At 41.9% G+C, this 27,249-nt stretch overlaps 1 protein-coding gene across 1 annotated transcript; it reads left to right on the forward strand.

Moving 5' to 3' along the window:
* Positions 1 to 343: 343 nt before the first annotated feature.
* CHRNB3 (cholinergic receptor nicotinic beta 3 subunit) lies at positions 344 to 25,347 on the forward strand. The gene is made up of 6 exons (XM_066235103.1): positions 344 to 554; positions 9,679 to 9,830; positions 10,998 to 11,042; positions 22,068 to 22,177; positions 22,472 to 23,354; positions 24,548 to 25,347. Exons 1-6 carry the CDS (start codon positions 497 to 499, stop codon positions 24,680 to 24,682), a joined length of 1,383 nt encoding a protein of 460 aa, XP_066091200.1. The 5' UTR covers positions 344 to 496; the 3' UTR covers positions 24,683 to 25,347.
* The last annotated feature ends 1,902 nt before the right edge of the window (positions 25,348 to 27,249 follow it).

The following is a 27,249-nucleotide window of genomic DNA, read 5'->3' on the forward strand; positions in this document are numbered from 1 at the left end:
CTGGAAGTTTGTCCCTTTTAACCCCCCTCATATTCATATTTTTAAGGTCTGAGTCCAAAATGAAGAAATAATAGAGGAACAATATATATGTGAAACTTTTCACTAACTCCCACATTGCAGATGATAAAATGCAGTTTTTCTCCTTTACACAGATCTCCACCCATCAGAAAAATAACCACAGAACATTCAGATGTTGTCTAGTTTCATCCTTTCTCCGTTGCCCTGCATCTCTGCAAGAGAGGAAATTAATAAGTCAGGAGTTAGGACCCAGAGATACTTTTTAGCCTTACACGATCTGACAGCTGACTGGAAATCAATGAAGTGTACTTTACAGAATGTTATGCTGATGTGAGGTGGTTTGAGACTATTTCATCCCACTTCAGGTGTCTACTTTCCCCTTCAGACTCTGAACCACTGTGTTTTTCTTCCCAAGCCCTCTTTTCCGGTGGAAATATTTTGCTATTAAAAAGGAAGAAGTTTTCTTTCTAAAATTGACATGATGACGCTGGCAGGTTTTGTCCTGGTGCTCATCGTCCTCGGGATCACTCCCTCAGGTAAGCTCAAGTTAAACTAAATTAAAACTTTGTCACTGCAGAGGCACTTAAGCAAGGAAGGTGAAACAATGGTGTTCATAATGTTAGAATTGCAAAATGTAATGAGTAGGTATCTTTAGGATAACCTTTAGAATGTGGTTTCGATGAAGAACTTTATAAAATCTGTATATTGCTAAAGAAATCATGTCTGTGAATTTCATAATATGTATGCTTTTGTCATTTATTGTGTTATTATTTTTGAATCATTATGAGCTTGGTGAAAAATATAAAAGCAGGAAATATGTTACCAAATGCATTGAATTGTTAAAGTATTTATTAGATTGACATTTTCCTATCATATCTACTAATAATCATTATATCTGTGTATAGATGCTTTTGTCCAATATATCTTGTAGACTTATATAAATACATTAATAAATTTGTGATGTAGGTGTATCTAATATGTTTGTACATCACAATCAAGCAAAAATATATATCAAATGTCTAAGGACATGTGTGAGTTTTCTGCGACTGTTATCCACCTGAATATAGAGAAATTTTTAATAAAGAGGGCAAATTAAAGGAGAGAGGGGGAGAGACAGAGAGAGAGAGAGAGAGAGAGAGAGAGAAAGAGAGAAGAGAAAAGGAAAGAAGAAGAATACTGAAACCTTGAGGAGAAAGGGGTCATTTGCACCTACCAGATTTTCTAGGTTTTGAAATATTCACTTATTATATAACTTAAGAATAGAAAACTCTTCCCATGACATCAGAAACCAGTTAGATCCAGGAGCCAGATAGTGAGAAAATAGTGTTATTCCATTAGCAATTTGTATTTATTTGTTACTAGAATTTTTGCCACATTTGATAATTGCAATTTTCAGATGGCAAACCAGAGACCCTGGGATTTGCTCATGTCCTGAAATGCCTCCTCAGTTTAGAAGTCATAGGACCATGAGGTACATACACCTGAACATGATCATACCTTCAAAGCTGTAGCCTTTTCTCACACCGGGACTCAGATATAATTTCTAAGTGCAGAGATCATCAAACCCACTTTCAAATATCACTAGATATGGTCTCTGCAAAGTCTAAAATGCAATTTGTTAATCATAAAAATAACAATCAACTTCTCTGTGTGTTAGCATACGACTAATGTACATGCATCTAGTGGGTTTTTTGCCCTAACTTTCTAGAGTATTCTATTTACTATGAAAATATTGATTCTCATCATTCTTTTTCCAACGAAATCATCCCACTGGTTAGTGACGATAGTTAGCATAAACCCTATGGTTCACCTCTGCAGCCTCCTTTGTGTGCAGTAATGGTTACATAAGAAAATTGGATTTGGAGGAGAACCTGGCACTCATTCTCCATTGTGTAGGCTGCAAGAGTTTGGGAGTGTCACAGATCTCTAAAAAAGCTATGTAATAACACTAGTAACTCTCATATTTGTGAATATTTCTAGATCCATTGGAGTCTATTTCTATATTTAGGTTGGTACCACCTTTCCTTAAGTTCTTTAACTCTACTACTCATTTTAAAAATATAGTTCCTTTTGTTACACACATTACTAGGGACAGTCCCTCATTTTTATTTTTCTGGTTTTGGTGAAAAGGGCAGTTGTGTATGGCCATATGACATTTCTTCTCTTGCTAAGGCATGCTCTGTGTGTTTGTGTCTGCTTCCCAAAATAGAGACTGTATCTTATTTCTCTTTTCATCACTCTGACCACATGATGATATGTGTTTATTCATTCAATAAATATTTATTGAGGATCTTCTGTGTCCTAGGGATTGTCTTAGCATGTGGGATGCAAGAGGGAATCAACAAAACCTCTCCTGCTAGTAAGAATCCACTGAATATTTATTATCTCATTCCACCCTGCAGGCTAGCTTCCTGTGTTGACAGAAAAGGCTACCATATCTGTGATTATTTTTGGACAAGGTAATGATGATGGAGAGCAAAACCAAAATATACCAAAAGTGTCAAAACAAAAAATATACCTCTCTTAAAAATATTTGCTGAGGTTTGAAATTCTTCAATTACCTGTATTTCTTTCTTTCTTTCTTTTTGTGACAGAGACAGAGAGAGAAACAGAGAGAGGGACAGATAGGGACAGACAGACAGGAAGGGAGAGAGATGAGAAGCATCAATTCTTCATTGCGGCATCTTAGTTGTTCATTGATTGTTTGTTTATTGATTGCTTTCTCATATGTGCCTTGACGTGGGTGGGGGGATTACAGCAGAGTGAGTGACCCCTTGCTCAAGCCAGCAACCTTGGGCTTCAAACCAGCGATGTTTGGGCTCAAGCCAGTGACCATAGGGTCATGTCTATGATGCCACACTCAAGCCAACAACCCTGCGCTCAAGCTGGATGAGCCTGTGCTCATGCCAATGAGCCTGCACTCAAGCCGGAGACCTCGGGGTTTTGAACCCAGGTCTTCTGCATCCCAGTTTGATGCTCCATCCACTAAGCCACATCCTGGTCAGGATCTTCAATTATCTTTCATTCCCTTAGCTGAGAATAAACAATGGTGTTGTCTTTAATAAAACCATAAATAATCATGGGAAGGTTTGCCTATTAAGTCTTATCAGTTATTTCTACCTTGGTGTGAATGAGTTTGTTGAACCATTGCTGAAGGTGTGGGTTGATATGAGGTGAGAAGAAAGCAGAGGGAATGAGATCCTGAAGGAAGAAAAGGAAACGTGATCAAGAAGCATAAAGAGACCACAAGGTCAGGTCATAGGTTCCAAAGAAAAATGTCTTTGTCTCAGGCTGCTACTGGATGCCTCATCCAAATAAATCTCTCATGATTCCACTTGCTGGGGTAGAGAGAGCCCTAACCTCCTCACAGGGAGTGAGTCCTGTCCCGTGCCTTGATCGCCTTAGTTACCTTTACATGGATGCCTTCTCTGTTGCCATAGATGGCAGCCAGGAATGAACATCCGTCCGCCAATCATTGGCACACCTTAAACTTTGGCTCCCTTTTGTATCTTTGGAACAGCAAATACTTGAGGTTGATAGGTTACATTTTGTGCCTGTTTTGTGACCGTAAAGATCCTAGAAGCACAGGATGTTCAAGTTGTAAGGCCCTTACCAATCATCCACTCTGTATTTTTATTAGGCAAAGTTAAATGCTTTGCTTAAGATCACACGATTTGGAGTGAGGACCAGAATTTATGTCTCTGAATCTGAGTCCAGAGCCTCTTAATGTTAAACAAATATTTGTTGGATTCTCATTCTAACGAGTGACAAGGTTGGCAACAGACTCGGCACTCTGAGCCAAGAGCAGCGTGCCCTCCTGGAGTACTTTCCCAGCCTGAGTCCCATGTGGGGGAAATCGCTGGAGTCAGGCACAGCGCGCCATCTCTGTCTGAGTCACACACGTGCGCTCTCTCTGGTCTGCCTCTTCTTGCCCCCTGCCTGCGGAGTTGCTAGTCTAGTCCCAAGGGAAATATTTAAGCAAAGAAAAATGAGACAAAGATTAAGGAGGGAGAGGAAGAGGTGAAGAGAAAGGGGAAGAACTGAGTGTAAGAGAGAAACAAAATGCTCCCCCTTTTTTATTCCCAAAGGGATGGTAAAATTTTTTTAACAAGCAGTGCACATCCTCTGAAGATGTGCATTAGAGTCTAATGATTAGACTAAGTGTGTGTGTTGGGGTGGGAGGAGTACGCAAAGCAGTACTCAAAGCAAAGAAATGTGGGAAGATCATGGTCAAGTTTGAAAAAGGAACGCTCCCTCACTGTAAAACACTGGGTGCCTACCTCTAAGAAGAACGGTCACAGAGAGAGCTGTCCATTCAAGAGGTCCCGGGGGAAACAGTCTGCCAGGTGCCAACTGCAGCAGACGGAGATTCGTGTCGGGTTTAGAGAATACTGGCACCAAGGTTGAGTGTCTCCCTAAAACCAAAATAGATTTTCTGTGACCTGGTTTTAGAATATTATTCTTCCCCAATAGATTGCTTTAAACAACAGTAAAGTGTTTAGAAAATGCTAACAACAACAACAACATAACAACAAAAATAGCAGTGACAATAAACATATATTTGTAGAAGTGAATTGTTAAAACAATTTTATGTGGCAGTAAGGAGATTGTAATGGGGAGAACAGTATTTTGCCTCCTCAGTCCTCAAAGAATCTCATGGGCTGGCGGACAGAATCTTGACTTGGGAGTCAGAAGACCACACCCACCACTTGTTAACTGAACTGGGTGACCCTGAGCAAGTACCCTCTGGGTACTCCAGGATCTTCACCTGTAAAATGAGGGTCTTTGGTCATTTTGGACAGCCTATCCAGTTCTTTGTTTCTTTACCATTTCACTTTTCCTTCTTCTTTAATTAATGCCGAATTATTTATGAATACAAATGCTTTTCCATTTCTTCTAGTCAGAAAGCTGACTTTGGGGGTGGGCCGGGGTGTCATTCACCTTCTAAGAGAAGTTAATTTATCTTGGAATATTGGTCTTGTCTAATTAATTTAAAATATAAATCCATTTGCAAAATTTTGGTTTACACACAGCTTTTCAGGAATCCATTTATTCCTTAACACAAACACTGCCTGCCCTGATAATCTTGAGCACATCCGTGATTCTACAACCTCTGGAATTGGGAGACAGGGTCACTCTTCTTCCTCCCCTTGTGCACAGAAAGCCCCATCATGGCCTTTCGTGCATTCATCTATTCACTCATTCATTCATTCATTTGTTCATTCACCAAATGTCATCAAGTATTTATTGAAGCTATGGCCACAAAGAATCAATGGTGGAAGCACTTGCCCTGCCTCATAATGTTCTATTTTACAAAAAGGATAAGCCAGAAACATTTCCAGGGCTGTGCTCTATGTCTGCTCCAATAACATCAATGACTTCAGCTTCTATTTTGAGAAGGTTCAGGAAGCTTGAAGATATTAGGCAAAAGCATACTATACTGCAGACTGGTGGCTTACCAAATTTATTTTCTCACAGTTCTAGAGGCTAGAAATCCAGGACCAAGGTGCCAGGAAATTCAGTTTCCAGTGAGAACTCTCTTTCTGGTTTATAAACAGCTGTCTCCTGGCTGTGTCCTCACTTGGCCGTAACTCAGTGCTTGCGTCCAGGGAGGTCCCCCGTCTCTCCTCCTCTCCCTTGGCGGACACCATTCCTAGTCGATGAGGCACTACCCTGATGACTTCACAACTTTAATGACTTCCTTATAGGTCCTATCTCCAAATACATACATATTTGAGGGATAGGTCTTCAACATATGAATTTGAAGGGACACAAACATTCAGCCGATTAACAGCCAGTACAGATTTATGCTTTTTATTCCTTGATTCAGCCAGAAGCTCACCCCTGATATTGGCAGCATGGATCAAAACATATTGAGGTCCCTAAAAGAGCAGACCTGTGTCATTTCTCTTTGCTTCCAACCATCCTCACAGAGGGTATAGACAGGGGTGGGGGTAGAAAATCCTGGAAATATCAAGGTCTTTATTTTATTTTATTTTAAAAAAATTTTAAATTAATTTTAATGGGGTGACATTGATAAATCACGGTACATATGTTCAGAGAAAACATCTCTAGATTATTTTGACATTTGATTATGTTGCATACCCCTCATCCAAAGTCAAATTGTCTTCCGTCACCTTCTATCTGGTTTTCTTCAAGGTCTTAATTTTAGATGTTCCCTCCCAACATGCAACTCCACTTCCTTTCAAAATGACAACAAAATTCTCCTGCCAGGAGAGGGAGTTCAAAGGTACCATCTTTGCTCTTCTTAGGATCCCTCTCATATGTTCAAAATTATAATGGCTCAGGGTTGTCTGAGCTAAGAAGTGTGTGTGTGTGTGTGTGTGTGTGTGTGCGCGCGCGCGTGCACACGTGCTGCTTCAGTGTCTCAGCCTCCCTGGAGTGTCTCCATCTGTTGTGAGATGGTGTCTTATGTAATTCGCACACATTGGGCTGAACTGGGACACAAGGACTCTCAGGAAGGTCGGTACTGTGGCACTCTCAGAAGCTGGGACTGCACTCAGATGCACGTAACCGTGGCCACAGCAAATTAGCCAAATAGGGGGATTGCTTTGCTCACACACCACTAAATTCGGAGGCAGACAGTTCGGGGCTGATGTGGCAATACTGTAATGCTATCAGGAATCCAGGCTCTGTCAGTCTTCCTATTTTGCCTTATATGTGTAGCTTTCATCGGGCTTGCTTGCATGTCTGGGTGACTAAATCCCTAGATGTTGTGTTCCCATTCCAGGCAGGAAGAAAAAGCAAAGGGGGAAAGGTGAAAGGTGAAAAGGTGCTTGTTAGATTAAGTTATCCTTGAGTAAACTTTACTCAGTGGCTTCTGTTTGTATCTTAATTGGCCACACATGGTCATCGGGCTGAAAGGGAGCATGAGAGGGGAACAGTTTAAGTTGGCACGACGCAATCCTGAATAAATTTAGCATCAGGTAGTAAGGAAGAAAGGGTAAATGGCTGTTGGGAAGGGAACTAGCAGTGTCTTCCACAAACAATATTGTCCTCCTAGAGGAGGGGGCTGCCTGCAAAGGGGAAGCCAGAGGAGGGCAGTTGTGGCCTCCCAGCTTCTCTCCCCAGCAATTCAGCTCTGGCCCAAATGCTCCAAACACCACTCAGCAAATGAAAGCCAAGCAGCTAACTGCGCCATTATTCAGTGTTTCTTAGCTTGGCTGCCACTGTGTGCCAGGCACTGCCCTAAGAGCTGGGGAGACAGCTGTTGATAGGCTTCCTGGGGCTGACATTTCCTAGTGGGGCAGACAACCAGCAAATAAACATATACTATGATCGAGTCTCTGACACAAGATAAAGTACCATAAAGTGATATAGTGTGCAGAGAGAGATTTAGATCATGTTGCCTGGAACGACCTCTTCAGGGAGAACGCATTTGAGCAAAGATGGGACGAAGTGAAGGAATGACTGTGGGCAAGGCCCTTCTCGGAGTGGAAGCATACTGGCCTGTTCTGGAAAGAGCAGATGGGCACTGACAGGGGTTGGGGGGCGGGCATTGAGAGCAGATGGGAGAGAGGAGTGGTCACATGGGGCCTGGGAGACCCTGGTAACAACTTGGGATATTTTCTTCTAAGTTTGTTGGGAACCCATTTGGAGGGTTGGAGCAGGGAACTGACATATGCTTTTCAGCTTTTTAGAAATGGCTGTAGATCTGACCAGGTGGTGGCGCAGTGGATAGAAATGGCTGTAGCTGCAGGACAGGAAATGGGCTGTTAACGAGCAAGAGTGGAAGGAGTTAGGAAGCAGAACACAAATTCCAAGGAGAGGCGATGGAGCCTGGGAGTAGGGTGGCACCAGCGGAGGTGGGGGGGGGCAGTGGCATTGCAATATATCATATTTTGAAGGAAGTTAAGACAGCATGTGGGTAGTGAAACTCTTGAAGTTCAGCCTGAACATGTGAACACCTCTTTCCTCTGGAAGCCTCGGGGAATTTCCGTTCTCTCCCTGCCCTTCCATTTCCGAAGTTCCAGGGCCCTCATGGAGGGCTGTCCTGGCCACCTCCCAGCGGACCTGCTCCTTGATGCAGCTCTGCTGCTGAGACTATTGCGGCATCAAAGTTTGAGAATGGTTAACTTTTTTAATAAACAGCACAAATGTAAGGTTGCATCTCTATCCCTCATTTGTATTTTAATACAGGCAGTCCTCGGGTTATGACACAGTTATTAATACATTCCTACGACAGTGACACAAACCGTATTTTGGTGTAAATCAAAACACACCCTAGCCTAAGTCACTTACCTATCTTAACGCAGTTGTAAAATCATAATCGAGAACATAAAAACACATTTAAGCCACAGAAAAAAATACTCTGTATTCTTCTGCCACATGCAACCAAATTAGTTTGCCCACATAGTCTGTAAGTAGGATGCTAACGGTGTAAGCTGAAACATTCGTGTCTCAATTTTTTAAGTTTTTATGGGAGTAAGCGTCATAAACTCGGAACGTCGTATGTTGAGGTTGTCATAACCCAAGAACCCCCGTATGCTTTCTAAAGTGAAAGAGAAAAGAGAGAGGCAGGCAGAGGACAAAATCTACCTTGTCCACATCCCTGTTCACTACAAGGAGCATTATGGGTGCATTTCACATTGATTCTCCCTTAGTAAAGTGAAGGTTTCGTGCACATACAGGGAGTGGATGGTATTATGCTTTTTTTCCCTACTAAGAATTTTGGGGTTTTGATCTGGTAAACTTGGGACATGTCTTGCATGTGATCATTGCCCATCATGTGTGTCTCTCAGTGGGAAAGGTTTTCTATGGTAAAGCATACAGTGCAGAATGCATTACTGTAGGATATTAAAAGGATGTTGAATATATGAAGAAAATGGGCTATATCAAAAATAACAACCAAGAGCCCTGTTTTAAATTTGATAGCATAACACTGAAAAGAGACAAAACGTATCTCTAGACTGTACTCCTTAAACCATTTTTTCAACTGGAGGGTTGAAGCTTTAAATTAGGGTGTTTCTTAGGCTCTTGCACATATAGGGCAGAGAACAGTGTTGAACCTGGTTGTGGACCAGCGAAGGTCCTCATGAGGGAAGACTTCTGCAGGAATAAGGCGAGAGAACAGCACAGGGCTTGTGGCAGGTGTTCAATGGATATGTGCTGGCTGCCTGGAAGATGGTCCCGACACATTCCCTTATTGGTTCATACACGAAACAGATATAAAATGAGTATCTGCTGTGGGCCAGGCACTGTTCTAGGTGCTGGATAAGCATCATCCAATAAAACAAATATTGTGCCTGCCATCATGGAGGCCGAGGAGAAGACAAACAAAGACAAATACTATACCACAAATTGTGATAAAAGATGCGATGGAGCCAATAGGGTGAGTGATGGGCAGCGGCACGTGGACAGATGTGAGGTAGAGTGTAAGTGGGTGACTGTAGATGATCTCTTGGGGTCAAGGTGTTGACTTCATAATGCAAAGATCCCGTGAGAGTCCAGTTCTGGGTAAAAGGGTAAAGTATACCGCATACTTTTGGCTGTGTGTTGTGGGTATGGAGAATGGTTAAAGAGAACCCTGGTGCCCTCAGAACTGTCTGAGGGATTAGGCTGTGAAGGTTCAGGCCATTGGATGCGAAAGTAGCCGTCATGCCTCTCCCATTAACTCGGGTTTCCTCGTGACTCTTACAGCCGCTGCAGAGTTCAGTTCCATAGCCGAAAATGAAGATGCCCTCCTCAGACATTTATTCCAAGGTTATCAGAAATGGGTTCGCCCTGTGTTAAATTCCAATGACACCATAAAAGTATACTTTGGATTGAAAATATCTCAGCTCGTAGATGTGGTGAGTAATCCTTGGCACTGACCTAAAAAGAACATGCATTCCTTAACCTGTTTGTGAGTCTGAGATTTTGTTTTCTTTCCCCATGTCTGCCATTTCAATTTTAAAAATAACTTACTGTGAGAGAAAATCTGCCCCAAGAAGCCAGTGAAATGACCCAAGGAAAGAACGAGAACTGTCACAGAGTACAATCTTATTGCAACACTGTTAGTGCGGGACCTTTTCGGCTGGAGGGCGGGTATGGTTGCTAGGACGGGCATTGCCGCTGGGGGATTGCTGTACCCGGTGTGGTGTGCGCAGCCAGGGTGCCTAGCGAGGGCTGGAGAGAAGGGAGAGCTGAGCCTAGGGCTGATCCAGTGTCCTCTCAGCTGCAGGAGGGCTGGCAGGGGCGTCTACCTGGAGAGAGGGCAGAAAGATGATGACAGCCCGAGGGAGTGCCTGGGCAACCCCAGCGTCCTCCTAGAGCCCCTGAGAACCCACGCCTTTCCCTGACCTCACCCATCTTTAGCATTCTCTACTAATTTTCTTGCTGAGCTTCTACTTCGGCCATGATTGCGTTCCTGGAAAATCAGTGAACTGTAACAACCCAGATTGTGCCAATTCATCCTGCTGTGGTCCCCAAAGTCCCGCAGTAATCCTCCCAGGTTACTCCAATGCCCCGTCGCACCATACATGCATACACACTCACCCACCCCGCCTGACCCAGCGCCCCAGGTAACCCTGGCCGGATAGCTCCGTTGGTTAGAGCTTCTTTCCAAGCACAGAGGTTGCCCGGTGAGGACACATATAGGAACAGATCAATTTCCTGTCTCTCTCTCTAAAATCAATAAAATAGACATTTAAAGAAATCACACAAAGCCCATTTCCAATTTAGCTAATATTTAATTCTACTTGGCACCCTGAAAATGCTTTCTGGGTTATGCAATTATATATGAATATTGCCACAATAAACTGCTACTTGTTTTAATTATCATTTTTTTGTTTTAAACAAAATATGCACAATATTTTAGGATCCTGTGCCATTTAACTTTTCTTAAGTTGAGAATCCTTTACACTTTGAACACCTCAAAGGTAAGACTCAGAGAAGTCTTTCTGACCAAAAACAAAAAATTTCCAAAATGCAACTGCACTTAAATTGAATTTACATCTTTTTAATTGTCATTTTCTTAGGATGAAAAGAACCAACTGATGACAACAAATGTGTGGCTCAAACAGGTAAATGTCAATCCAAGGACTGTTATCTGCCAACCTAGTTATTTCCATTCTTTTCTATTTAGAAAGGTTCCCATTTGAAATATAATAATTTTAAAGAGCATATTGGGTTTTCTTCAGGGAGATATTTGGGAGTTGTTGGGTCTATAATTTTTTTAACCTTCTGTTATGAGAGTCAGAGAGCAGGTCTTGGATACTCACACATGTGCCTTCTTCTGTTGTTGCTGGAGTGATTGTCCAGGGGCCAGAGGGAGAGTGATTGACAGGCTCGGACACAGGTCCCTGGGTTACTTGGAGAAAAGGGGGTAGAGGCTCCAGGAAGTGACTTGCCTCCATTTAAGTTACTGCAACTGGCTGAGAAAATCAGCGATGTTAAGTTCTCCTTCCCTCTACTGGTCCTCCAAGGGAAAAATCTACCCTAATGTGTCTTGTTGCTCCTACAAAAGAGAAAATAGGAAATGACAGAAGGCTGTCCATAAACACTTTCAGAGCAAAGTGAAACCCCAAACAGAATAATGAATATGTGTTTTCTGATTTGACTAAAGATGCGTTTTGAATGGTCTTCACTCTGCTTAGATGTTTGCTCTTAGCTTGGCTATAGCCAGCTTCCTAAAACAGCAGTGTCTGTTCTGAGGACTTTGGTCTAGAGTTGTCAGGAAATCATTACCTTTCAAAACCAGATTTTGCATATATTATATGAAAGGAGAAAATATTGACATTTTTTGGTAGGAGGCGAGAAGGTTGATTTAATTGCTTATTTTTGTGTGTGTGTGTGTGTGTTTTTGTTAGCAAGTACTTGTTTTTTTAATGAATGTCCAGATATTGCCTAATCTCCCATAGCTTTAAATTCTTCCTGGTGGGGCTACCTTAAATATCTCACTTAATTTTAACATGGCAAAATACTTTCCATTTGTTTATATTGAAATAATTTAGTTATCTCTTCCAGTTTAGTAGACATTGTTTAGTTCTGTCTGCTGATGGTTTACAAGGGACAATGGATGAAAGGAACTGTGGGGAGATTCCATAGGCATCATTGAATGTCATCAAACTTCTCCCACCCAAAACTTTGATCAGAGTAAGAGAATTATTATATTTACTATTTTATATTTCTCTGATTCTTTCATTGGCAGCTATGCTAAGAAGTTATAAAATAGATATGCATATTATTTTACTTGCAAATAAAAATGTTCAGGAGAAATAATAAGCTGAGAATGTAGATATAAAAATGCAATCTAGGCCCTGGCCGTATGGCTCAGTGGTAGAGCATCAGCCTGGTGTGCAGGAGTCCTGGGTTTGATTCCCGGCCAGGGCACACAGGAGAAGTGCCCATCTGCTTCTCCCCCCCTCCCCCTCTCCTTCCTCTCTGTCTCTCTCTTCCCCTCCCACAGCCAAGGCTCCATTGGAGCAAAGTTGGCCTGGGCGCTGAGGATGGCTCTGTGGCCTCTGCCTCAGGCGCTACAATGGCTCTGGTTGCAACAGAGCAACACCCCAGATGGGCAGAGCATTGCCCCCTGGTGGGCATGTCAGGTGAGGTGAATCCTGGTCGGGCGCATGCGGGAGTCTGTCTGACTGCCTTCCCGTTTCCAACTTCAGAAAAAAAAATGCAATCTAAATAATCATAGTTTTCTATATAGCTACCTCATTCCTCAGTGACTTATCCAGTGATAGGGTTCAGCCAGTTCTCACTAGTTTGGCAGAACTGATACCTAATTTTTTGTTGAATTCAGTGAACCAGTTGTTAAACGGCAAAATGGCACTTGTATTCACGGCTCTCTCTAAAGTGGACGCCTGGGCAGCTGCCCCATGTGAAAATCACAAATTTACATTTCTTACTCTTTTTTTAACATTCATCTGTACAACAGCATATTCTAAGCACCCATAGTAATGTTCATTTTGTCCATAGGCAAAAAAAAAATTGATGGAACTATGCTTGTAATATTTAACTGTTTCTAATATAGCAAACACAATGACAATTAGTTTAATCAGACTACCTCTAAAGGAATGGGATCCTACTGCTACAGTGAAAAGATGGCTAAGGATAAATCACACACCTGATGAAGCTCAGAAAGAAGTGAAGAAAATTGCAAGTGAGGATACCAATCAAGAAGCAATATGGAAATATCTTAAATTATAGTTTTGTTGTTTTTTGTCAGGTATTATTTAATATTTTTTATTAATATTTTAAAACTTTCTTATAGCATAATCCAGTTTTCTATACCTTTTTATTGTTCTTATTTAAGTATTAAATGCATGAAATAATAAACTACCTTTCAATATATTAATTTTTTAAACTTAAAATGGTCATTAGGGCAGAGAACCAGTTGTTAAATTATTTGAATCCCACCACTGGACTTACCCCACTTTTGCACTTTAGAGGCTGTGGAATTTTGAGGTATTTTGAATCAATAAAAATCAATGAGAAGTCTTGTATTGGAGCTTGCAGGGGACAGAAGAAAAGCTTTTCTATTAAGGTGTAATAGGCTGAGAAATCCGGCAACAAACAAACAGTATTATTGCTTCACACACACCTCCCTCTCCATTTGCTCCTTGAGATGAAATGCTTTTATATAATATACGGTGTTGTTAGAAAGATGAAAATGAAACAGGGAGAAACTCAGGGAGAGCTTCCAAGGGAAGGAGGTACTTAAACTGGGTCTTACAGAATCAGTAGAAGTTGCACAAGCCAAAAACGTGAATCAGCTGAATAGCATTCCCAATAACGAGACTTTCCAAAGCTCACACGGCAGGGCAAGCCCCTTGGAAACTCTTTCCATCACCCTGTTTAACTCTGCCAAAATAAGATAAAAATGATCACACCCTCCTCTTTTCTCATTTCCCATTCACACACTGAAAATTACTCCCTAATTTCTATCTACAGAGAGAAACAAAGCATGTTTATTTGGTAGCATACTCAACGGAGATGCTTGGTTCTTTTTTCTTTTTCTCCCCCAATTCTTCAACCTTATCCTCTATTTTCATAGTTCCCCTTTGGTATATTTAGTCATTTTTGTTCTATCCTCTCAGCCAAGAACTTTATCAGGCACAAATTTAGTGACATTCTGAGGAAGTCCTTTACATGGAACTATTTTTATCTTATTGATTTCATTCTGCAAATTCACTTGTCTTCCTCCTTCTTACCTCCAGAGAGAAATCAAAACCCTGCACATCATAAATAGATTATTAACATTGACTCACTGAACCTTCATGAGCAGGTACTTACTGCCCTAGCCACTCAGATTCTGCGCTGTCACGTTCAGGGCTAGGGAAACTGCACCGCAAGCACCTTAAAGGGAATGAGAGATGAAACCAACCTTTCATTAATGACCCAAGGATCGGATCCTTTTCTTAGATGATATAATGTAAATAACCACTATGATGACAGATGTCAAATTTACTCACCCAACAAGCATTTACTGAGCACCTACTATGCGCTGGGCACCGTGTAAGGCACCAGGCTGGGCACTGTTGGGTGTAAGCACCAATCAGACAGTAAGATTCTGAGGGAGCTGGCTTCTCTGGAGCTGAGAGCAGCTTGCTCTCCCCTCCCTGGGACGATCCTGAGGAAAATAAAGCTGCCTGAATGTCTGCCAAGGCCAACATCTTAAACGAGTGTTGTTCCTCCAACAACTGATTTCTGTTTTGGGTCAACAAAAAGTTCAGCAAACAGGCCCTGGCAGATTGGCTCAGCGGTAGAGCGTCGGCCTGGCGTGCGGGGGACCCGGGTTCGATTCCTGGCCAGGGCACATAGGAGAAGCGCCCATCTGCTTCTCCACCCCCACCCCCTCCTTCCTCTCTGTCTCTCTCTTCCCCTCCCGCAGCCAAGGCTCCATTGGAGCAAAGATGGCCCGGGCGCTGGGGATGGCTCCTTGGCCTCTGCCCCAGGCACTAGAGTGGCTCTGGTCTCGACAGAGCGACGCCCTGGAGGGGCAGAGCGACACCCTGAGGGGCAGAGCATTGCCCCCTGGTGGGCAGAGCGTCGCCCCTGGTGGGCGTGCCAGGTGGATCCTGGTCGGGCGCATGCGGGAGTCTGTCTGACTGTCTCTCCCCGTTTCCAGCTTCAGAAAAATACAAAAAAAAAAAAAAAGTTCAGCAAACATAATAAAGGCCTCCTTGGACCAATCCCTGAGGCTGGTCTTTGGGAAGAAATAAGAAAGAAACCTGCTATGGGTAGGACAACCTTCCTGTAAAGGTCTAGGCGAGCTCCCCAAAGCCTAAGTATCTTGTACAACCTGGAGTGGCACTTACAAGTCCAGGAATTCATCTCAGACCTTTATCAACCATCTCATTTTCTTAGCTTTTCTACAGCCTCACTCTAACCTTAGCAAAGGAGGACAGTTTGATATTCTGATTCAAATAGACCCTTAATAATAATTGAGCAGAAAGAGAGTTAGGTGTCAAAAGTCCTGCTCTATAAACTTGGGCAAGTCATTTCACCACTCTGACCCTCAATCTCTTCATCTATGTGATAGACACAATGCCTAACTCACAGTGTTCGTGGGAGGCTAAATGAGATCATGTGTGTGTCGATGTGACTCGTATATCATCTGGCATGTGTGGGGACTCAACAAATGTCATTTCCTTGTGCCACCTTTATAGGCTTTCTTGTCTCTAATGACAAATTCCATCTCTTGGCACTGACAGCTCATGGAGGTAATGGGAATATATAAGACATAAAATTATGTCCTTTTGCTGTATTTAAGATTAAAATGAATCAACATTAACTTGGTTTTAAGAATTTCTCATCTGACCTTAAGATAATTAAACTTCCCAGAAATGTCCCAGAGGATGCAAATCAAAGCAATGGCAAGGAATATTTGCCCCTTACCATCTAGTTGTCTTAGTATTAAACTTAGAATAATTTGGAAGATGTATTTATGGTAAAAGAAATCTTTGAGTTAGATTTAAATGAAATGTTCTCAATTATGGTAATAGCTAGACATTTATGAGTGATATTTTAGGCAATATATGTAAGAAAAGACAATTTTATGGGAATATTCATAATGTGATTTTGAAATTGTACTTTTTAGAATTAAGGAACCTAGACTTGGAGTATTTTTCTTTTTTCCTTTTTTTTTTTTTTTTTTTTAGCGGTAGATTAACTTTGATATTTGGCCATGACGTACCCTATGCTCCCGTTTCCTGCAATAGCTCAGCTCTCCACCTGGGAGATGTGCAGAGTGGAGCTGATATTTGTAAAGGGCTTTGACAGTCTTGGCTGGAACGCGCTACACGAACACAGGATATTATTTCTAATCTCTTACTTTAAGAAGGCAGAGGCAGGAAGTTAACTTCCAGATGCCCCTAAGGAGGCAGAGGGAACAGGGAAGTGCCAAGTAAATCTCACGGCTTCTTAGAGGACAAGATAGAGGATTCGGGCTCTGAATCCTTATCCTAGCCCCGCTGACTGTAACACATTGTCATTGTGGGGGTGGGGCTCAGGCAGCAGCGTCGCGGTGCATGTACAGCCCGGTAGAAATTCAGTGAGCCCTTCTGGATGGGCATGTCAGGCACATCTCTGATTCCGAGCACCGAGCTTGTGAATGGTGACCCTCTTAACCACCGTAAAGGAGTGCGACTAGTAAAGGACAATTCACGTGTGAGACTTGGGCTCCGGTGAGCCTTCTCTCCTGGGTACACCGAAGTAAGCGGCACCGGAAGTCCCACCTAGCCCCTTCTTCTTTACTGGTCAGGAGCAACTTGAATCCACTAGAGATCTCTTCATATCCTCCTCAACGATTCAAACGCATCCTTCATTCCTTCACTCATTTCTGCCTTCCCGGTGTTCCATCGACGACAGACCCCCCTGCCCCATAATATACCACCACGTCTGTGTTGTCTCTGGCCACAGCGGTTCACGCTGCCATTGGAGGGCCAGTAAGCAAGGCAAATCTTTCCGACTGAAAAGTCCGTCGCCCTGAGGCTTGACCCAGTTGCCTTAAAACAAGTGGTAAAACCAGTATCCGCACCAAGGCAGGGGCCCGAGATTGTGAGCTGCCACCTTCCTGCACTGCAGTGCAGAACTGGGCATAGCTGAAGGCTGGTTGTGCCCGGAGAGGAGAGAAAACTGGATCCAAGAAGTAGACAATTTCTTTTCTGACCATGTTATGGTCCAAACAGAGGAACGGAACTGTGGGGTTGGACTCATCAGCTGTACTCATTAACAGTGTTCTTCCCAAGACAGAGCTAGACTGTACAGCGCAACTCCAGTCCATGTGTCCAAGTATGTGTTTGTCATGGGGCTCGGTGCCTGTGTGCCTGCAGCTTGCTGCCTGCTCAAGCTTTCTCGGATTCTCCCCAGGATCAGCCAAGAACTTCTTAGTTTCCAGTGACAGAAAACCCAACCCAAATTGGCATAAGCAAAAATAGAAGTTATTAGCTTTCACAATCTGAAAAGTCCAAGGACAAGGCTGGCTTTACATGCAGCTTGATCCAGAGGCTCGGGCAACTTTCTCAGGGCCTGATGTTGCCTCTGAGTGTCTGTGGGCTCCACATCCTCTGGGTGACTGTCCCATCCAGGCTCTGCCCTAGTGGTAGCAGGGTATCTACTTCAGCTCCAGCCTTAAAGTGCTTCCCCTGATCAAGTTCAGTGGGAAGAGGATAGCCAACTTCTTTTCCAGTGGTCCCAGAGAAGTCTTGTGGTATTTTATTGGTTATAATCTGGTCCCTTAAATATCAAGGCAGACAGGTTGGAGGCAGGCCCACTCCTGGAGCAGAAGGAAGAGTCGGATCCTTCGCAGTGGGAGGGTGACACTGGAGTGATTTTTGTCAAAAATTTATATACAAAAGCAAAGGAACTAGAAGAGCCAAAACAAATTTTTTTTTTAAAGATTTTATTTATTCATTTTAGAGAAGGGGGGAGAGAGGAGGGAGGAGCAGGAAGCATCAACTCCCATATATGCCTTGGCTGGGCAAGCCCAGGGTTTCGAACCGGCGACCTCAGCGTTCCAGGTCGACGCTTTATCCACTGAGCCACCACAGGTCAGGCGCCAAAACAAAATTTTAAAAGGAGAATACAGGTGGAGGACTCATATTATGTGGTTTCAAAACTTACTAGAAAGTGATGATAATCAAGACAGTGTGGTACTGGGGAATGGGAGACACATAGTTGAGTGACCAGAACAAAGAGCTCATAAGTAGACCTTTACACATGCATGGATCATTGATTTTTGGCAGATGTGCAAAGGTAATTCAATGAAGAATGTTTAATCTTTTAACAAAAAGCTGGAACAAAGCCTGACCAGGTGGTGGCGCAGTGGACAGAGCATTGCACTGAGACGCGGAGGACCCAGGTTCGCGTCTTGATTGCGGGTTCACCTGGTTTGAGCAACACTCACCAGCTTGAGACCAAGGTCGTTGGCTTGAGCAAGGGACCCCTCGGTCTGCTGTAGCCCCCCCCCCATCAAGGCACATATGAGAAATCAATCAATGAATAACTAAGGAACCGCAAGGAAGAATTGATGTTTCTCATCTCTCTCCCTTCCTGTCTGTCTGTCCCTCTCTCTCTCACTCTCTCTCTCTCTGCCACAAAAAAAAAAAAGCTGGAACAATTGGATGTTTATATGCAAAAAAAAAAAAAAATCTCAACCTGTATCTATACAATAAAAAACTAGCTCAAAATGGTGCTAAAATCTAAATGTAAGATGTAAAACTATAATTTTCTAGAAAAAAAATAGTAGAAAATCTCTGTGACCTTGAATTAGGCAAAAATTTCTTAGATATGACATAATCCACAAAAGATAAAATTGGTAAAATGAACTTCATCAAAATTTAGAATACCTGTCTTGTGAAAGATGCTGTGAAGAGAATTAAGAAACCGCACACCGTGGAGAAGTTTTGCAAGTCAAATATTTAACAAAGGGCTTTTATCCAGAATATATAAAGGACCCTAAAAACTCAGTAATAAGTAAAAGTTATCTCTGAGCCTCGTGGTGGCCTTTTTTCATCTGCATCTCCTCTCTCCCTTTTGGGTATAGTTTGGAAAAATGCCTCTTGGATTTTAAGTAGAATATGAGTCTTGGTTACAATAAAAACATATTTGAAAACTAAAAAAAAATACCCTCAGTAAAAGAAATAAGCCCAATTAAAAATATGCAAAGATTTAACTGCTACTTTGCCAAATAAGATATATGAATGGCAGATCAGCGTATGAAAAGATGTTCAACATTATTAGCCATTAGGGAAATGCATATTAAAAACCATGGTGAAATGCCACGTTACAACTATTATAATATCGTTAAAATTGAAAAATGTTACCATACCAAAACTGGAGAAGATGCCAAACAACTGGAACTCTCATACATTGCTAGTGGGAATGCAAAATGCTATAGCCACTCTGGAACACAGTTTGGCCATTTCATATAGAGTTAAACATACACTTGCTGAGTTCTCAGTGCCGAGGGCATAGACTCCAAGCAGGACCAGTTGCCCTGAGCAGCTGGTTCATTCTGAGGAAGATTTATGTGCCATTTTGTGGTGCTCTCTGCCCTTGATGGTATCGGATGATATTGCAAAACTGAGAGTCCACATTATTTTCTTCACTGTATGGACATTAGAACCATACCTACTGTGTGTCAGGGAGGGTCGCTAGAGACTAAGAGAACATCTGCAGGTCCTAGCAGGGTGATCATCTCACCCTGCTTGCCCAGGACTTGGCTGGCCTTAGCACTGAATGTACTGTTTCCTAGGAATCCCCACAGTCCCAGGCAGCAGGGATGGTTTGTTCCCCAGCCCCAAGTCTCATGTCACAGGATACCTTGTCAGGGTCTGGGAGAGAGCAGCTAGTTCAATTCATCCCACTCCTAGGTATTTACCCAAAACAAAAACAAATGGTTTTCACCCAAAGCACTGTACCACATATTTATAGTGGCTCTACATTAAAAAACGTAAAAGAATACAAATATTTAACCTGGTGAATGGATAAATTGTGGTATATTCATACAATGGAATACTATTCACTAATAAAATAGAAAAAACTATTAATACAACATAAAAGAATCCAAAATCTATATGAAAGTAAAAATAATCAGGATCAAAAAGCTATCTACTGCATGATTTCATTTATGGATTCATGATGTCATTCTAGAAAATGCAAAATTATAGGATCAGAAATAGATCACATTCCAGGGGTTGGGGATGTGGGGGGAGTTGATTACAAATGGAAAATTTGTTGAACAGAGCTATTCTATTATCTTGATGGTCTTAGTGAACTTACAGCTGTTTACATATAGAACTTCACACAAAAGGAATGTGTTTTAGTGTAAATAAGTGTTAAAAACATAAATGAGGTGGAAGTGAAGTGAAAAAATGCTACTCTGAGTTTCCTTCAATATTTCTAAGATTCACACTTGCTGCTGATGGTGAAAGTCTCCTTAGCAAGAGACAAATTATTCATTGGAATGAAATTATACTTGCTTTTCAAAATGGCAGAGGAAAAGGAAAAAAAGAGCCAAGTCTTTAAGTACCAAGTAAACATGATAAATACTTTATTAGTTTGGGCTCTTAAACTGTCAGTTTTCATATGTATGGGTTTTAGCCTTTGGAGTATAGCTTTTTAAAGACTCAACTCTTATGAGATTTATTTTTCAAATACTTTCTAAAATGAACAACATCTCATCTAGAGTGCATAGTTCTATTCTTTTCAGGCATCATGCTTATTTTAATATTGTACCATCCAGTCAAGTCATCCATCTGCTGACTCCTGATATTTTAATGACAAAGTTGGCATGACTGGATTCCAGGAAGCTTTGCCCTGGACAGACCCTTCTAACTTTCTGAAATGTCATTTAATATTATCCTACTTTATTACTCAACTGTCCACATGAGGGACAGTATAATAGAAAAATTTAATTTTCGAGTCAGAGTTCATAAGATTCTGGATCGAAAATCTTTTTAAGAAAGTCCATTTCTACTGTAACTGGGTCACCCACATGTCATCCTCTTAACCTTCCTAATCAAATCAAGTAATGGTCATGTCTGTTAATCTGGATCCATCAACCCCTGTAAAACATGCTAAGTAATTTCATTCTATTATGATAAAAAATGCATAAGCTAACAATATTAGGAATATAAAACTGTAATTGGTGCTCACAAAATAAGTTCAGATTAGAATTTAGAACAAAATTTTTGGAAAATATAATGTCATCAAGAGCAGTCAGTGGATTCTGGATGTTTCATATTAACATACTGGGTGGATGTTTGTCTAAGACTCTTGAGTGACATTCAAAATCATTTGTACCTTTTATCCTGAGACTAAAATATCATTGGACCAAGTCACCTAGAATAATCTGAGTTAGCTCTACTATTGCTTTTTGTTTCTTAAAAAAAAAAATTTGCCCTGGCCGGTTGGCTCAGCGGTAGAGCGTCGGCCTAGCGTGCGGAGGACCCGGGTTCGATTCCGGCCAGGGCACTCAGGAGAAGCGCCCGTTTGCTTCTCCACCCCTCCGCCGCACTTTCCCTCTCTGTCTCTCTCTTCCCCTCCCGCAGCCAAGGCTCCGTTGGAGCAAAGATGGCCCGGGCGCTGGGGATGGCTCTGTGGCCTCTGCCCCAGGCACTAGAGTGGCTCTGGTCGCAACATGGCGACGCCCAGGATGGGCAGAGCATCGCCCCCTGGTGGGCAGAGCGTCGCCCCTGGTGGGCGTGCCGGGTGGATCCCGGTCGGGCGCATGCGGGAGTCTGTCTGGCTGTCTCTCCCTGTTTCCAGCTTCAGAAAAATGAAAAAAAAAAATTGGCTTAAAAGTGAATTATGAATTAGTGTTATTTGTTGCAGAGCCTCTCCATTGTGAGATAGATGTGGCAATTTTGGAAATCTCAGGTAGGATGGGTGTGTGGGCTGGGGCCAGCTCAGAAATGAGGCCGGCTCAAGTCTTTTCTTTCCAACTGCTACAGATAAGGTCGTGGGATCTAAAGCAGAGGAACTTGCCTTTTTTTTAAGTGAAACACTGGGTCAGTAGATTAACATAAATTTGACGATTACAACGTCTAAAACTCTGAATGTTCAGAATAAAATTACAGTGTGCTAATTTTATGCAGGAATGGACAGACCACAAATTACGCTGGAATCCTGATGAATATGGGGGAATTCATTCAATTAAAGTCCCATCAGAATCTCTCTGGCTTCCGGATATAGTGCTCTTTGAAAAGTAAGTACCCAGAAGAAAGGGACAGTGGAAAGATTAGGACTAGAAATAGAAAAGCCTGGTTTTTGTAAAATAATTAAGACAAAGGCACAACTGCAAGTAACAAGAGAATTGTTTCTTTTTGAGATATTGTTTGATTCTGTAGTAGGAAAGTAATCAAATACCGATAGTACAGTGTGGGCAAAAAATAAAAAAGAAAGAAAGAAAGAAAAGAAAAAAGAAACAAAAAACCAAAACAAAGCAAAAGATTTGATAAGTGTTCAACTTACCATCAAAGCGAAACTATTTTTATTACAGTGCTGATGGACGTTTCGAAGGCTCCCTCATGACCAAAGTCATTGTGAAATCTAATGGGACTGTCATTTGGACCCCTCCTGCCAGTTATAAAAGTTCCTGCACCATGGACGTCACGTTTTTTCCATTTGACCGGCAAAACTGCTCCATGAAGTTTGGGTCCTGGACTTACGATGGCACTATGGTTGACCTCGTTCTGATGAATGAAAACGTCGACAGAAAAGACTTCTTTGATAATGGAGAATGGGAAATCCTAAATGCAAAAGGCATGAAGGGAAACAGGAGAGATGGTTTATATTCGTATCCATTCATCACATACTCCTTCGTCCTGCGCCGCCTGCCTCTGTTCTACACCCTCTTCCTGATTATCCCCTGCCTGGGACTCTCTTTTCTGACGGTTCTCGTGTTCTATCTACCTTCTGATGAAGGAGAGAAACTTTCCTTATCAACATCTGTTCTGGTTTCCCTGACAGTTTTTCTTTTAGTGATTGAGGAAATAATTCCATCTTCTTCAAAGGTCATTCCTCTCATTGGAGAGTACCTATTATTCATTATGATTTTCGTTACGCTGTCAATCATTGTTACCGTGTTTGTCATTAACGTTCACCACAGATCTTCTTCAACATACCATCCCATGGCTCCCTGGGTTAAGAGGCTATTTCTGCAAAAACTTCCTAAGTTACTTTGCATGAAGGGCCACGTGGACCGCTACTCTTTCCCAGATAAAGAAGAGAGTGAGCCAGTAGTGAAAGGTAAAGTCCTAGAAAAAAAGAAACAGAAACAGTTCAGTGATGGAGAAAAAGTGCTGATTACTTTCTTGGAAAAGGCTGCTGATTCCATTAGATACATCTCGAGGCACGTGAAGAAAGAGCATTTTATCAGCCAGGTGAGTAAACTGGTATTCATAATAGTGCTGCCTTTGAGGTGTGCAAAAGTGAATATTTTCACTTTGATTTATAATAAAATGCTGTCATTGTTTAACATGTGCCATTATTAGCTCTTTGTTTTATGTGTATGACATTTAAAACAAGCCCTGGAAAAATATTACAAATGGATTTTTAAGAAGTTCACAAAAACAGAAAGAGCAAAAGTAAAGCGATTATAGATTAAGTACTATTCCTTATGATTAGACTTGATTCTATTTAAAATAATTCAATTCTGCATTTTAAATGGGCTATTCTGGTCGCTGGTAATTTCTCATTTTTTTTTAAATGGAATGATGGATATTTCTACCTATAGTATTTGGAAATAAAGGAACAGAAAGAATCAGATTTTTAAACTAACATAAAAATATAGTGTTACAAACAATATTTTGGAGAGAGGAAACTTAGCTTACAGATTTGAAAAAAAAAAAGCATGGACTCAGATCCTATGTGACTTAAGACACGGAACATAATCCTCATATAGTAGAAATAGGACATTTATTTTCCCTTAAAAGATGAGAACTGGCCCATGCTTTAGACTTCTCTAGTTTCTCTGCTTGTTCTTGCTCTGACCTTGCCCTTAGCGGCTTCTTGCCCATTACATCCACCCCCTGACTTCCCTTCCTCCAAAGGGACTTGGTCTCCTCTCTCCCTTATGAATTCCTGTCATCTCCTGGTCAGTTCTCCTCCTTGGCAGTGTCTATCATTCTGTAGCAGTAGCAGCCAAAACCACACGCAGAGTTGAAGAAAAGTAAGCTTGTGACATGGGGCAATGGAATTCTTAATTGGTAAATTTGTGGTTCATTTCCTATGTAATATCAGGAAGCATCACACTGAGAGATACTGGTTTTTTATTTGTGTAAAAAATCAGGCTTGCCCCTTTCGAATCAGTAATGTTTACAAATACACCCTGATTCTGTTGTTTCTATTTTATATCTTCAATGTTGCTGATAGTGTTCACAGGCTGTTTAGTTTGGGCACTGTTAGTGAAGTTACTGGGAAGAACCTGAGCCTATTTTGTGGGCGATGAGTTAGGTGTGTTTTTTAAAAACAGATGGGCTGCAAATCTGAATATTTCTTTTTAAAAATCTCTTGGAACGAATTCAGAGTGGTTGCCCAACATGGTAAATGGTAGGTATCCTTTTCTCTTTTGCAGGTGGTACAAGACTGGAAGTTCATAGCACAAGTTCTAGACCGCATCTTCCTGTGGCTCTTCCTGATGGTGTCAGTGACAGGCTCTGTTCTGATTTTTACCCCCGCTTTGAAGATGTGGCTACATAGTTACCACTAGGAACAAGTCTCCAGAGCAATCCAGTGTACATCCCATAAAGACAAAATTGCACCTTAGAACGGACATCTGGCTAGTATATTCGTACACTATACAAATGCGCATGCTTCCTGGGAGGGCCTGCTTCTTCCTCTTCCTCGTGGGAACTGAACCTTGGCCAGTGTGGGTTTGCCTGCAGTAACTTTGCAGTTGCCATCAGAGTGGGTTGGGTTTAGAACCTCCACAGGCCCCTGCCTTGGCTCCCCCAGACATTCAGGGAAGAGCCCTGCATCCAGGCCTGAGGTCACAAGCCAGGACACACAGGGTTGTTGCTGGTAGGTAGACCGCTGCTCCCAGGAAGCTGGGCTGAGACCTAAGACTGAGGCCCATGGAGAAGTCAAGGAGGTCTCCGAGGTAAGGCCGCTGTGTGGGCAGGACTTGGTCTCCCGTATCTACCGCTGTCAGTGGTGGTTTTGCCTGAGCTGCAACTTGGGCTGTGTGTTGTGCGTCTCTAGCAGTGAACAAATCTGAGCAACCTCTTGGGGCATTGCACTGGGATGGCAACCGCCGGCACCGCCTGTTACTATGGAGATTCCAGGATGTCACTGGTCAGCTGAAGTCCCTCCCAAACATGGCATTCATTAAAAATGGTCTCTCTTGAATGTGGAAAGCCTGTACGGCTGGTGTTATTCTAGGCTTTCCATTCTGTTTCTTCTCTTCCTTTTTTTTTTTTTTTTTTTTTTTTTTTTTTGAGAGAACATTTAAGCTCCACTTTTAGAATTATTGATAGCATTACAAAGTTTTGAGGTGGTGAAACTGCTGTGAACTGCGACTTGCCTCAAGATCATAACAAAATAACTTACAATGTCATCTGCTACCAGAAGTACAGTCGTTAATGCCCACTATCTTTTCCTAGAAAATTGAAATACCTGCACTGGACAGCCTCTGATAACGGTGTTTTTTTAAGTCTCTGCATCTCATCCAATCCATTTTTTCTTTCCTTCCTTCCCTTCTTTCTTCCTTCCTTCCTTCTTTCTTTTTGGTGAGAACATGTAAGTTCTACTCTCTTAGCAAATTTTAATTATACCATACAGTGTCATTAACTATAGTCACCATGATTACATTACATCCTCAGACCTTATTCATCCTAATACTGAAAGTTTGTACTCTTTTTACCAGCATCTCCCTATTTCCCTTTCCCCCATAAAACTGGCAACAATTTTTTTACTCTCTGTTTCTGAGTTCAACTTCTTCTTTTGGGAGGGGTTCCATATAAAAGTGCTACCATACAGTATTCGTCTTTCTCTAACTTATCTCCGCATGATGCCCTGTAAGTTTATATGTGTTGTCACAAATGACAGGGTTTCCTTCTCTTTAGGTCTGAATTATATTCCATTGTGTATATCCATGTATATGCCACATTTTCTTTATTCATTCATCAATTGACAGACACTTGAGTTGTTTCTACAGTTGGCTATTGTAAACGAGACTGTAATGGACATGGGAGTGCAGACATCTCTTTGAGAAAATGACCTTGTTTCCTTCGGATATTCCCGGAAGTGGGATTGCTGGGTCATCTGGTAGTTCTATTTGAATTCTATTTTAGTTTCTTGAGGAACCTCCGTAGTGGCTGGACTGACCTGCCTTCCCACCGACCGTGCACTGGCGCTCCCCCCACGTCTCCAGAATTTATCTCGTGGCTTTTACATGACAGCCACTCTGAAAGGTGTGAAGTAATATCTCACTGCAGTTTTGACATGCACTTCCCTAATGTTGAACATGTTTTCATGTACCTGTTGGTCATTTGTATGTTTTCTTTGGAAACATATCTGTTCAGGTCTTTGCCCATTTTAAAATTGGGTTATTTGTGTTTTTTGCTTTGAGTTGCATGAGTTCCTTGCATATTTTGGATATTAACCTGTTATTGGATATATGGTCGGCAAATCTCTCTCATTCCATAGGTTCCCTTTTCATCCTGCTGGTGGTTTCCTTTGCCGTGCAGAAGCTTTTTAGCTCAATATAGTCCCACTTGTTTGTTTTTTTTCTATTGTTGCCTTTGCTTTTGGTGTGAAATCCCCAAAAATTATTGCCAAGATGCTTTCCATTCTGTTTTCACGTGTCTCCCTGGCCCTCTGGTGCCCTCACCCACCTCCGGCCCCACCCCCACCCCCACCACGGCATCTCTGAGGCTCATTAGGGTGAGAGTGTTCAGATGCTTTTTGCTCTCCAAAATCACTGCTACCGAGTCCCGGAGTTTAGCTTGAAGCAATTTTTCTCCTTCCCCAGTTCTAAGTCCAAATGCTTCTCTGAATTATTTTGTTTGGGCCATGTTTCTTATAAACTGTTTGCATCTGGGACTTTTTAAAACCCAATTTAAGGGTTTAGCCCTTTCACACATATTGTTACCACAAATATGTTTAGTTTTATTTATGCTGTTTTGTTTTGTGTTTTCTGTATGTTTTTTTGTCCCTTCGCTTTTTGCCCTTTTCAGACTTAACTGGATTTGTGTGTTCCTTCTTCTCTTCTAATGGCTTAAAAGTTATGCATTATTTCTATAATTTTTTAATAAGCATATTCAAACTTATTTTAAT

This window comes from Saccopteryx bilineata, chromosome 6, assembly GCF_036850765.1.
Source record: "Saccopteryx bilineata isolate mSacBil1 chromosome 6, mSacBil1_pri_phased_curated, whole genome shotgun sequence".
Classification (NCBI taxonomy): Eukaryota; Metazoa; Chordata; class Mammalia; order Chiroptera; family Emballonuridae; genus Saccopteryx; species Saccopteryx bilineata.

Excerpts from the sequence above, each read along its gene's own strand:
- CHRNB3 (XM_066235103.1), top strand. The coding sequence starts at position 497 with ATGATGACGCTGGCAGGTTTTGTCCTGGTGCTCATCGTCCTCGGGATC. Across the intron at positions 22,178-22,471 it reads GATATAGTGCTCTTTGAAAA|TGCTGATGGACGTTTCGAAG; the intron begins GTAAGTACCCAG and ends TTTTTATTACAG. Across the intron at positions 23,355-24,547 it reads AAGAGCATTTTATCAGCCAG|GTGGTACAAGACTGGAAGTT; the intron begins GTGAGTAAACTG and ends TCTCTTTTGCAG.